General features: G+C 49.9%; 1 protein-coding gene across 5 annotated transcripts in view; it reads right to left on the bottom strand.

The window, feature by feature from the left end:
* The window catches only part of SMG6 (SMG6 nonsense mediated mRNA decay factor), a 105,199-nt gene that overhangs the window by 85,666 nt on the left and 6,387 nt on the right, over nucleotides 1–13,146 (bottom strand). For all 5 annotated transcript variants that reach the window (XM_041423140.1, XM_041423141.1, XM_041423138.1 and 2 more), the window contains 3 exons: nucleotides 12,503–12,581; nucleotides 11,683–11,793; nucleotides 10,887–11,099 (listed from right to left, as the gene is read on the bottom strand). In XM_041423140.1, coding sequence (XP_041279074.1) covers nucleotides 10,887–11,099; nucleotides 11,683–11,793; nucleotides 12,503–12,581 — 403 coding nt within the window. The remainder of the gene's footprint in view (nucleotides 1–10,886; nucleotides 11,100–11,682; nucleotides 11,794–12,502; nucleotides 12,582–13,146) is intronic.

Below are 13,146 nucleotides of genomic sequence, written 5' to 3'. Positions count from 1 at the left end.
CGGCCCAGTGCTGCTTGGGGAGCATTCACACACCTCGCCGCCAACCCAACTGGATTTGTTGCCATGGAAGGAATCAACAGTGACTAACAACTTCTTGTGGAGCAGCTAAAAGAGCAGAGATAGCAACAGGGCTGAACAGCCAGCTCAAATCTCCTCGAGGCCACGGGGAGCATGGCCTGACAGCAACACAGAACTGCTCGGGCAGCTTCAGGAAAGGTCTGCCTTGTGTCCAGCCAGCAGAGAAGAAAGCAACATTTAACCTCCAGCTCCTGCACTGAAAAATGCTGTCCCCCACCCCAGCAGAGCAATGCTGGAAATGCCACAGCAGGGCACAGGAATGGAGTGCCATGACCAGGGCTGGGAAGCGGCGCTGCTGCACTGGAACCCGTTTGTCTCCGGGCAAGGAGTGCACAGAGCTTTGGCACCTGAGCATCAGCCCCAGCTGGGAAGGAGGCACCAAATAAGGGAAAGATTCTGGAGAAGTGACTCCTGGGGAAAAAGCGTTTCAAGTTAAAAATTGTTACTTCAGGTTTGGAAGTAAATTCCAGGATCTGGTCTTTATCAAGCGAGGCAAACTTTCTTCAACATCAGCAAAGCATCTGTGGAGCAGAAAGCGGTGTCAGAGTCAAAATAGGCTGCAAGAGACAAGTCCATTAATCAAGAGACCAGATGCAAAACTGCCTGTAACAAATGTGCTGTCTCCACTGGAGTGGAAGGGCCTGGAGCACAGCAGGATGTTCTCCTGAGTCTGAGGGTCTCCTCAGTGACAAGGGGTTGGGATACAGACCACAGAGCCACACAGCTCTGCTCCAAAACACGTACCACACTCATCCCAAATATTTTCAGGGTTTCTTGGGCAGTCAGGCTTTTCCAGGCACAGCTTCCTTGCTGGGAACTGTGTGAAATAACATCCAGGCACTCAAAACGTGCCATATTCTCACACCCAGCTCAAGGGTTAGATATACCACATTAAGATTATTCCTGTTTTTCCACAGGCAGCTCTCTCAGAGTACTCAGTCCAACACTGATACAGAGATTCCTGAAAATCCCAGAATGCTGCAGTGGGCTCGACTGGCAGGATAGCAGGAGGAATTTTTACTGCTACAGGTGCAACCCCACCCAAGTGCTGGTGGAAAGGGTTTTGTGCAAATGGCTACCTACATAAAGGAGATGAGACAAAAGGGCTGTTAAAATTGTCTGGCATTTTTGCAGTGTTTACAAGGTACCCACAGAGCTGTGGGCAAATTCCAGCTGGGCTAATTACCATAATCACTTCTCTTCATATACCACCTGCAACCACAAATGGATACAGGGCTTGCCTTGGCTGCTTCATGCCACGTGTTTGGTGCAGGTTTCTGCTTAGCAGAGCAATGTCCTGCCCTCAAATGGATTCATTTCTGTAGCAGTAAAAGCAATTCCAGTGAAAATCCTGCTACTTAACATCAGACACAGCACAAATATAAAATCCAATTTGCTGTGACATGGAAGAGAGAGGGAACCCTGATGCATCATGGCCTTGAGGCATACAAAAAATTAATTTACAGGTAAAGAGACACTGAGACACTCCTGCAGTTCCCTGGTCTTTTGCAGTGCAGCAGCTCCAGGACACATCTCATGGCCGTAAGAGTTACAAGCCATCAACCCAGCAAGAGAAAAAGAGGAATTTAAGAAGCTCCCTGGCAAAAGCAGTGAGCTTTTGAGTTCTTCCTTCATCCCAGCAGGGAGAAGGTGAAAGGAAAAATGTTAAGGAAGAAAATTATCTGCTTTAGTAACGTAAAGATCAAGCTATGGTAACTTCACTGGCTCCAGAACAAGTATCTGACTTCTAAATAAATTCTACATAATTTAGTAACTAATTTACTAGCAGAACTCTCAACTCTGTGAAAGCAGGTCAAATAGAATATTTATATGTGTGTTACTTCCTTTTCAACCAAGCTTGTATCTAAATTTGGTTTCCATGAATTAGTAATATGCAACATTCTTGAAAAAATATTATCATTAAACGAATAAACTGATGCAGTAACCTCTTAAAGAGAGAACTTCAGGGACCCTCACTGAACTGGATGGAAAGAGGATGGTAGAGACTCACTAGCAACATTTTTAATCAACAAAAGGAAATTCTGCTGTCAAACTGCCCTTTTGGAGCAGTAAGTAACGATGGCTACAGAACATTCACACAGGGTTTATTATAACAGCTTCAAAATCTGGGGGTTTCCAGCATCAAATGTCATGTTATTCATCTGGCACCACATGGAAAATGAAGTCTCCAGGAGATCGTGCCCAAGGCAGCTTCTCCACAAAGCCTTCAGGGACCACAATGGCTGAATTCCCAATGCAATGTCCAGCAAAAAGGATTAAACACATCCCTTGGATGTGCAAGCAGAGCAGGGACTGGGCAGCACATTCACATCTAAATACAGCACTGTGGGGGATGACACTGAAATACTGCACCCAGCTCTAGTGCCCTTATTTTTAAAAGGATGCTGAAAAATTGGTAAGGATCCAAAAAAACAGCCATAAAAGTGATTCAAAGGCTAGAACTGATGCCTTGCAGTGAAAAATTTCAACAGCTCAATCTGTTCAGTGTTATCAAAATAAGACTGGGAGGCGATTGGATTGCTGGGTGTAAAGTGCCTCCATGGTACTTAAGGGCTCTTTGCACTTGCAGAAGAGCAAAGCATAGGAACAAACTGGGAACATTCATTCTGTAAATAAGGCAAAAGCATCTCAAAACCAGTGCAATTATCACTGGAATGAACTCCCCAGGAAAAGGGTGGATTCTCAAGGCTGGATGTCTTTCTGGAAGTACTGCTTTAGCCAAACACAAGTTATTTGGCTTCATACAGGAGTAGCAGGGTGAAATTTAAGGACCTGTGATATACAGGAGATCAGACTAGATGATCTAATGGTCCCTGCTGACCATAAACTCCCTGAATCTATGCAAACACGCCAGAGAGTCCTCAGCTGAGATATCAAGTTCACTTTTGACACAAAACTTTTCACAAATTGGCTCTGGTGCTGCAGGTCGTTTAGGATACAAGCTCAGCACTTCAAGGCTGCATCTGGTTAAGCACTGAAAGCCCAGGCAGAGCTTTCTGTGTCCAGCAGGTAAGGGGGAGGCCACACGTGCACTAAAGCAGCCCCAACCAAAAGCAGCTAATACTCAAACACTCACTGTTTGCCAGGAATAAACAGCAGTCACCTTTTTGTGACAGAAAACTGACACAGAGAAATGTGTGATGAATTCTGGCCGTAAGAGATCAGCTGCTAAGGCAGCTCAGGGCGCTGTCAGCCTCCTTCACTACTCCAGAGTAGATTATCCGTGGGGTTAAAGCACAAAGGAGGGAGATAATGTGAGAAATTAAGGGTGAAGACTGAAGAGATCGAACCCTGAAAGGCTTAGCATGGAGCTGGGCCAAGAGAAGAGACATTTGGCCAACAGGCTGAGCAGAGGCAGAGCCTTCCAGAAGGATGACAGCATGATCTCACGCAACCTCCACATCCCCACTCTTCCAGCCTCGCTCCCCACCCGGGACAACAGGAGCTGCTCCCAGCCAGGCTGCTCCCACAGGTAGCTGTCCACCCTGCTGCATCTCCCTCTCCACTTGGAATTATGCAGCAGTGAAATCTGCTGGGGAGGAAGAGTAGAGCCAAGGACAGAGGAAATGACACAGACTGCAGCAGGTTCCACTCCCTGATCCTCCGGAAGGAAGTTTCTTTCCTAGTACCCACCTCACAGTGGAGAGAAGCCTGTCTGGAAATGGTTCATTCAACACTGAAGAGGAATAAACATTCCCCATGGCAGAATTAAGAGGTTTGGCTGTGGGTTACGAGGTGCCAATCTCAAAAAGTCTACAACAGACAGCAGGAAATGTTGGCCTGGGCCAACTTCAGACAAAGATCAAGGTTAGGCTAACAACAAAAAAAATCTCAAGAGAAATCTGTGTCTACAGCCTTCACCCTGCTCTGGAAAATCTCCCAATCCTGCTATTAAGACATTTCACTTCCTTTACCAGCACTGCCAATTCTGGCAGCATTCTCACCTCAAGTGCAAACTCTCCCTCCCAATACTACTGTGCAGCACCAGGATCATCAAACCCAGTGCTCTGAGACAGGCCTCGTGTGCAGCAGCAGGAGGGGTTTGGTTACACACAAATCCCTGCCTGATCAGCACCAGCAGGAGAGGAAATGAGGAAAGAGTGACTGACAGGGAAAGGCGGTTTCTGGATGATTGTACTTGGTTTTGGGGTATGAGAAGCTTGTTGGAACATGAAGCCTCTCTCCCCTCGCCGCAGCCTCTTTGAGCACAGGGACAGAGCAGAGTCCCTCACAAGGCACAGCTCACTGATGTCCTTGTAGTGCTCCCACCTCTGATCCACCACACACATTAGCACCAGATGCCAGAAGGAGAACGTGCCAGGCTCTTTCCCATTCGGGCAACATTAGTCCCTGCCTTGTTCTTCACAGTTAAATAAAACCACCAACTAAAAACAAGAAGAGGGGGGGAAATTATCAACACAAACTTCTGGAAACTGTTACAAATAGCTCAGTCTTCACTTTCTGGGTAGTGACAAAAGGTCAAGTTGTGCTGGAAAGGATCATTTGGGTTCTACATGACATGAGTGCACAGGCTGGATTGGGCTCTGGTGGAGCAGCACTGAGCATCCACAGAACATCACAAGCCCAGGCAGAGTGGAAACAGCATTTTCTGGTTGGATTGCTAACACAGGAATTGAAGCTGAGAAGGTTTTTATCAGCAATTTGAAGTGAAAACACAATTTATTAAAAAAAAAACGAAGTGCAAGCAGGGATGGTGCACAACTGGCAGGCAAAGAAAGCCAGGGCTGAACTGCATGGCTGAGTGTCACGTCTCAAACCCAGTGAGACCAGGAGTGTGGTTTTGGTGTTTAACCAGTTTCAACTGCAGCCTGGCACTCTTTTACTTCCTCTGCAGAGAACTCTTCTCACTGCTGAGGGAAAGAAAGCAACCTCATCACGCGAAACAAAACGGCTTGAGTAAAAATAAAGCCCCAAGGTGGTTTGGTGGCTGAGGTCATATCAGGAGGCAGAGGGGTTACAGGCAGGGGAAAGCACTCAGAAATACTCATGCTGCCAACCAAGAGATTACAGAAAAGGAGGCAGGGCAGAGAATTAATGCAAGTCCAGCAGTAAAGAGGCTGACAAGCCTCTTTCACACGCCACCAGCTCCCCCGTGCTCAAAACAGTTTGTAAACTGTTTCCTAAACACAAAGGGAAAAAAAAAACCCCAGACCTAGTTCTGACCTCCATGAATGACTAACCAAACCCAACAGCTTCCTGCAAGCCTGTGGGGGTGAGGAAAATGAGGGCAGGACAGAGGGAACTCCACACTTCTCCCTCTCAAGTCTCACTTTGGGCACAAAGACGAAGGATGCAACAGCTCTTGCTGTTCTCTCATGTGGGTGGTGGACAAAGGCCAGAAATAAAGGAAGGCAGTCCTCAGATGAGTGTTGGTGTCTGGCATTCCCACCCCAGAGAGCATCTCTGCTTCTTGTTGTGCAGCAGGGGAGGCTCAGCAGGGGCTGGCAGCTCTGCAGAGGTGTGGGTCAGGAGCAGGCTGGGGGCAGCCTGCCATCCTCTGACAGCAAGGACAGCCCAGAACACAGCACACCTCAGACAGCATCACTCACTTCAATACTAGAGAGCATCTAACCATAGAGGGGACAAACTTCCTGACACAAGCCACCCTCCTGTGACAAGGCACTGGCACCCTGAGAGCTTGTGTGTATTTCACTGGCTCCTTCCACAGAAAAACCCCAGGGGACACTCCCTCCCTTTGGGGACACACCTGCACCACGGCTCTGGTGGGGCTCAGATGTTTAACTGCTGTGGGAACAGCTCCAGCAGCAGCACACAGGGGGTGTGCAGGCACTGCTGGGCTACTGGGTCCCATTCCCTCCACTCTCTGCACCAGCATCTCGTTTTGGGTTAAAAAAAAAACAAAACTAAAAGCATGCAAAAGTCAGCATGCATCATGTGCAGCCTGCACGGTTACCTTTTTGGGGAGCCACGCCCCAGCAGTGGGGGGAAGGCAGCAAGTCTGTGTTTTCACCCTGCCCATCTAAGCCACAGGCACAGCCCCAGCTGCCTGGGCTCATCTTCCAGATCACAAGATCCCAAAATGGAGCATTCTGAGGGCTTTGCCCACCTGACACCATGGAAGGATCAAATGAGAGAGCCCTGTAGGAGCCCTGCACTTCATCCAGCAAAGATTATTTATAGGAGTCTGCAAAGAAAAGATCAATCTTTCCCTGTCCTGAGTGAAACCACCCAACCATGCTGGCAGTGAGGAGAAATGCTCCCACCAGCCTGGCAGGGATGCACCAAAAATAATGAGTTCCCCAAGCAGCCCCTTCTCTGTGCATCTGTATGGAAGAACAACCATCATTACAGCAATACATCATTTCCACTTCTGCCTGTCACTTACCTCTAGCCATGTGAAATGGAACAGAGTAACAAGGTGAGGGGAAGAGCTGAGAGTGGAGGGGGAAGCTCTCAGAAACAGGGGTGTCTGTGGGGCATATTTGCATGAGCAAAGTTTGGCCATGCTCAGAGACACCCAGCTCACACCACAACAGCCTCTGAACAAACCAGACACTCCCAGGGAGCAGAGGCAGTGACATCCAGGAAACCCCAGCTCTGAACTTGGGTCATTTCTGCTCCTGTGTGTGACTGGTCCAGGCGACAGAGCAGAATGGCCAAGAAACCCCCACCACAAGTGCTACCAGACTAAAATGAGTTTTTATGCCTCCAGAAGCAAAGCCCAAGCTCCACCAGATGAAAAACTGCAAGGATTGAAACCAGGCAGGAGAAGGAGCCAGCCCAGTCACCCAAGTGGCTGCTGCCCAATGCCTCCAGAAGCAAAGCCCAAGCTCCACCAGATGAAAAACTGCATGGACTGAAACCAGGCAGGAGAAGGAGCCAGAGGAACAAGTGCACAGAGCAGGAACAACAAACACCACCGAGGAAAAAGGGATGTGAAACATGCAGGAGCTGGCTGGGACAGGGACCCTTTAAGGACACAAGGTCTCTGTTGAGGAAGCAGCTTGGGCAGCCCCCAGCTCCTGCACATGCATTCCCAAAATTGCCTCATGGTGGTATTTACTGCTCACTCATGGAAGCCCTGGTGCAGTGTTCCACACTCCCTGCTGCTGAGAAGAAAGTCTGGGTAAAGAAATGGAAGTCAAAACCTTCTCTGAGTTCCAGAGCTAATGATTCCACCCCGATTTCTCTGACACTGCAAAGGGGCTGTTACTCCAGGGGCACCCAGCACCAGGCAAATCCAAAACCTCTATCCCTGACCAGCTGGAGGAAAATGGGAATGTTCCTGCAGCTGATGCACAGGGCTGTGACAGCAGATCTTGACTCTGGCCTTTGCTTTCCCAAGAGCTTTTCTGGTGGCCCTACCAAACTTTTGATGGCTCTACAGGACTGACCTCTCACAAAGAGGCTAAGAGACTTAATTCTTTAATGATGATGAAGTATTCAGCCATCTGGAGAGAAGTATTATTCAATTACTGGCTTGCCAAGGGAAAACCTCTCTTCCCTAATCTTAGCTGCAGCAATCTTTATTAGTGCCTGCACGCTGTGTGTAACACAAGGAAGTGTCTACTGCAGAGCACAGGCAGCAGGCAGCAGCAATTGTGAGAACCTTAACTCAGCATTTCCTGACAGGAGTGATTAAAATCTCAAACTCAGTGTAATATTAGCACTTTCTCAAGAGACTGACAGCCCGTTTGCCCTGTTTACTTTACCAATTCACAGCCTGCAGAGCAAACTGCTTATGGTACTATCAGATTTAAGATGTATATAGAGCCATGGCAAATGAAACCAGTGGCAGAGAAGAAATGGCAGAGGTTCAGCTCTTCAGCTCACCAATAACTGCTCACTTGCTCAGCCTCCTTTTTTAGCATTTCTCATTGGAATTGCACATGAAGTGACCAGATATTGCCAGGTAAAGGGTCAGCCTGGGCCCTCCTGCCCCTGCACACCCAGAAACGTACAAGAGACCACAGAGAGCAGCTGTTCACAGAACGAAACCCCAAAAGGCTGTGGCCAAAACAGCCAAAACCCTCAGCACCTGAGCACAAACAGCCAGGCTGCAACTCAAACACCTCCTCAGCTCACTCTGAAACCATCCCTTGTCCTGTGTGCCAGCAGTGCCAATCCAGAGACGGGGGAAGGGGCCAAACACAGATTTACACCCCTTGGTGTGCACAGGTGGTGTGTTCCTCCAGTTCTGCATCTTCCTAGAAAAGGGGATGGAGCAAACTGTGAAACAGGCAGCTCTGCCAAGCCTCTACCTAAAAGCACAGTGCAAGGCAAACTGCCAGCCCCACACGCTTCCCTCATCCCAGAAATGGCTGTGGTTTGAGCTGGCCTTTTCACTCTTACCACACCACATTACTGACTCCAGCCTGTGGGCTCCTGACCCTGAAATAAAGCAATTTTTGGGTCTTTGTATAGAATTGCGTAAGGGAGAGTGAAGTGAGTCCTGAGCAGAGATGCGTAAGCATGTGCTGACAAGGACAGCACACACACCAGCAGGTCCTGGGAGAGCAATCGTGCAGCACCTCCCTGCAAAGTGTGTCACATCACAGGACTGGCACCTCACCACCTGCACAGTGAAGACAGTGACTACTGAGAACAGAAAACAACCCTAATCGATTTCTTGCCACCTGTAGAACAGCCAGCATCCTCAGTCAAACCACCTGTGGCTGGGTTTGAAAGAACAGCCTCTGGCTGAAGGGTGCAAGCAGCCTCTCTCCCACACCCTGCCCAGAATGCATCCAGAGCTGTTATATCTCTACTTGCTGGCACCTGAACTTACCCATTCTGCCCTGCAAAATCCCCTTCTCTGGCCCAGAAACAGCTGCCACGAGGCTGATGCCTCTGCTACCTGCAGAGCACAGCTATCAGGGCCAGCACAGAACAGCCTGCCTCTGCCTTTTCAAGGGCTGCAGCTGGCAAGGAAGGGACTGGGCAGGCAATGACATATTTAGCCTCATTTCCCCAAAATGACACACAAACGCTGGCACACGTCCCCTGGGAGCAGAGCTGTTCCCTTCCTGCCGGCCGGGGATGTGGGGCAGAGGTGCTGCCAGCACCAGGGCTGCTCCTGCTCCTGTCCCGGCACGCAGGGCCCTTCCAAGGCCAAACACTGCCACACAGTGGCAACTCGGGGCTGCTCGGCTCCTCTCCAGCCAAGCAGCTCCAAAACACCCGGGGATGGTGTGACGAGCAGGCTAAGAGGCTACACCTTCGATGAGGAAGGAGTCCAGAGCTTCCCCAAGAGCTGCTGAATTCATCCAGCCCACGGCTTCACAGCTCGGGAGCTTTGGCAGCGACACAGATTTAAGGTTTCCTTTCTACGTGGTTATTTTGGGTGATATGGCCCCATAAGCAGTTGTGCCAACTCTAGTGCTGCCCCACAGTAGGCAAAGGCAGCTTGAGAATAAATACCTTGGCTGCCAAAACCAACAGTGCCCAAACCCAGGCCCTCAGCTCACTTTTGCCATTCTATTTCTGATGGTGTGGCTTCTCCATGATCAGAAAGCTCCTCCTTTTCAGGAGCCAATGTTTCAAACAGAAACAAATCAAGACTAATGGTAAATATCAGACAGTGTGTACAGGCAGTGCCAGCAAGCTGCACTTCAGAGAGCACAGACCCCACTGAACAGAGCAAGGGGAAGCTCCAGCACAAAGTGCTGCACTACAAACACATCCCTGCCTCCCACTTTGCCAGCTGCTACTCTGCCTCCTGTGACAGCACTGCAAAAGAGAAACCCCCACCAGTGCCCCAAAAACACTGACTGCATCTCGTGCCAAGCAGCTTCATCTGTGATTGATGGAGAAGCTAAAGCTTGGCACATTCCTTTCAGTGATGCTGAGGAAGCAAAAGTCCCCAGAAGAAAAGCTGAGGAGAGGGAAAATAACCAACAGCAGGAACATTTGAAAAATGCTGCAGCAACGTGCCAGAGCTTATCTTTCAAAGCCCCAAGACTTCACCCCAGTTCCACCCAGCTGAAGTCACAAACTTGTTACAAAAGCACAAATCTGAGAAGCTTTGGGCCCCACAGTGTACAGGGAAGCTTTTCCCAGTTCTCCTAAACTCCCATCCTTAACAGCCATTTTAGGACAGGCAGCCCAGAGCTCCCTGGCAAGTTCTCTTGCAAGTCAAATGTGCCAGAGCAGTGCAAAGATTCCTGGAGGATGAGCTCCCAACCACCACTGCCTCTGCCCGCATTCCTGGGCCAGACAAACAGAGCTCACCCGTGCTCCTCCTGCAAGGTACAGCTGGACAGGCTCACAGGAGACACCATCACTTAATTATATTTTTGATTCTTGCAAAAGAAAGGTGCTGCTCTGGCCTCTCAGCAGAGCAAGTTATGCAAATGTAACACCTACACTGGAAATTGAAAGCAGTTTTCACATTCTCAGTGATCATCTGGCAATGGAACAAGTGACACACTTCCAGAACAAGCCTCAGAACTGCCAGGGTCACTTTTAACCCTGGTCTCCAGCACCTGGCCTCATTTCCCACCGGGAACCTCACCCAAGTCAGAGCCCTCAGAGCAGAAGCATTTTACAGCATCTTCTGTTTGTGCCTCTCCTGTTCCACATCAGCCACGCCAGCACGCGCTGCCAAGAAAGGGATGGTAACAACATGCCTTAAACACGAGAGGCACGAGGTCACCAGCTCCCCAGCCTGACCCAGGCACAGCTCCCACAGGGAAAGCCAAAACACTGGAAAATTTAGCAACAGGAAAGCAAAACAGATCCAGTGTCATTCCACTGCATTCCAAACACATGAGACCGAAGCCAACGCCGCCTCCTGCAGTACTCACGTCGCTGGGGCTGAGGTTCCCAAGCCCGTTGTCCTGCTCAGAATCCCGGCTGGACTCGTGGCCCTGGCAGGAGCGGGGGTGGGAGGGATGGATCCAGATCTCCAGCCTGGTGGCATCATCTCCCACTTGTCGCAGGGTGGATTTCTTGCCCTTGCCCCGGCGGTTGGGGCTCACATCCAGCACCTGGTGTTTCCTCTGCTCCATCTGCTCGGACTGGGCACACAGGACACATTCAGATCACCCAGGGATCGAGGGTCAGGGGAAGTGTATCATTTCATATTCATGGAAAAATCAGCCCTTTCCCCTGCTTCATAACAATGGTAACTCATGGACACATACAGAATTTGGTTCTGACTCTGCAGAACAGTGCAAGTGAGCAGTTTTCAACTCCAGCTACCCCAGGACAAGAAAAGCTGTATCCACTCCCAGGAGTGTGTGGCAGCCCATGTGCTGTATTTGGGGGTGACTCCCTGGGGCACAAAGACATTGCAGCCTCCCTTATCCATCCCCACAGATGTGGGGCACCTGTGGAATAAAGCAATGATTGCATGCCAAGGCCATGCTGCAAACCACAGCAACCGACAGCCCTTGCTGAGCTCAGCTACATCAGATTGTGACCCAGAAAAAGAGATTCAGCTGCCCAAACCACCCCAAAACCATCATTCTGAAGGCTGCCTCGCTCATGAAATTTCTTAAAAGTAGGTAAGGAGTGGCTCCAAGTCCAAAAGCCACCATTCTCTCCATGCTCTGCAGCACAGGCAGGTGCAGCACCCCACAGCCCAGCTCCAAGACTCACCTTGCGTTTTGTCTCCTCAAACAGACTCATGAGGCTCTCCTTGGCAGTGAGGATGGGGTTGCTGGCAGCCAGGCTGCGCATGTAGTAGTACACAGCATCCAGCTTCCTCCTCTGCAAAAAACACAACAAAACAAAAACAAGTGGCTCAGAGCTGCCACTCCTTCTGGGGCATTCAAAGCCCCAGTGTTCTCATGTGTTTCCCTTTCTCCCTCCCTCAGTACTGCCTGGGACAGACAGACACAGTGAGAAAGGTCCTTCCCAGCCAGGAAGGAAAGGTGCTTTTGAACTGCTCTACTTTAAACCAGTATCTTCCAGTGTTGGGAACTGGCAGATCCCTGCCAGCCTCTGAGCCCCAGCATGATGCTTCCATTATCTGCTGCCACATGTTCCCCAAAGTCAGTTTTCCTGCATGGCTGGAGTAGCCAGCACAACTGAAACCCAGGGAAATCATGTGTGGATGTTGCTCAGACCAGTGCCCACAGGTTCAGTGATAAGACACCAAACAGATGGCTCTGAGCACAAAAATCTCATGCAAAAAGTGAGCTGTGTTTTCAACTTAAAACAATTACACTCTCAACAGCCCACAAAACAGTCCCCAAAATCCCTGAGGGAGTAGCGTGTATCTGACAAAGCTGCATGAAGCCACAGCAGCTGGAATCCACACAGCACATCCTGCCATCAGCCTTTTTTTTCTCTTAGGAAAAAACCCAAACCATCTGAGCACTGCCCTAAACAATGCCTTTCTCCACCAGATGGAATCTCCCAGCCATCCCAGAGGCTCCCCCTGTGCCTGCACATCCTTTCCTGAGGAGCATCTTACCGTGTAGATGGCCAGAAGTGCCAGCTGGTTGTACGGGCGGCCGTTTTTGGGAGCAATTTGCTGAGCCTTCAGGTACCAGCTGGGGAAGGAAAAAACAGAGAGAAAAGGTCACTGAAAGGACATCAGGCTGCCTTCCTTGTCCTTAAGGGTGCAGAACTCCCCTTGGAATTGGCATTTCTGCAGGGAACTGGCCCTTCCCACAAGTGCCCTCTGCCTGCAGGAGTGAGCACAGACAGTGAGCTGTGCCCATCCTGGGGAGGGATGGAGCACTGGGCAAGAGAAGGCTGCAGAAGGAAACACCCCTGGCTCACCCCACAGATGAGCAGGGGGCAACCAGTGCTGCTAAGTTCTGATGGAGTGAGAGCATATGGATACAAAAGCCACCAGAAAACACAAGAGCAAATCTGCCAGGCTCAGTGTTCTAAACCCTCCCTCCCTACTGCAGGATCAGCACAGGACAATTTCCACCACGTCCACTTCTAGATGGAGGATGACTGCATCTGGCAGCTTGCTCTCTGGAACAGCAAAACCCAGCTACACCCTTCAGCTTTACAGGACTGTGACACAACAGAGGAGTGGAAAGACTTTAAAAAGGAAGACTTCCTTGGCTAGTGGCAAGTTCAGGGATGAAATTACATCCACCC

The sequence above is a fragment of the Onychostruthus taczanowskii genome, unplaced genomic scaffold (assembly GCF_017590055.1).
Source record: "Onychostruthus taczanowskii isolate IOZ18803 unplaced genomic scaffold, ASM1759005v1 scaffold75, whole genome shotgun sequence".
Classification (NCBI taxonomy): Eukaryota; Metazoa; Chordata; class Aves; order Passeriformes; family Passeridae; genus Onychostruthus; species Onychostruthus taczanowskii.
This window is presented reverse-complemented; position numbering and strand designations above follow the sequence as displayed.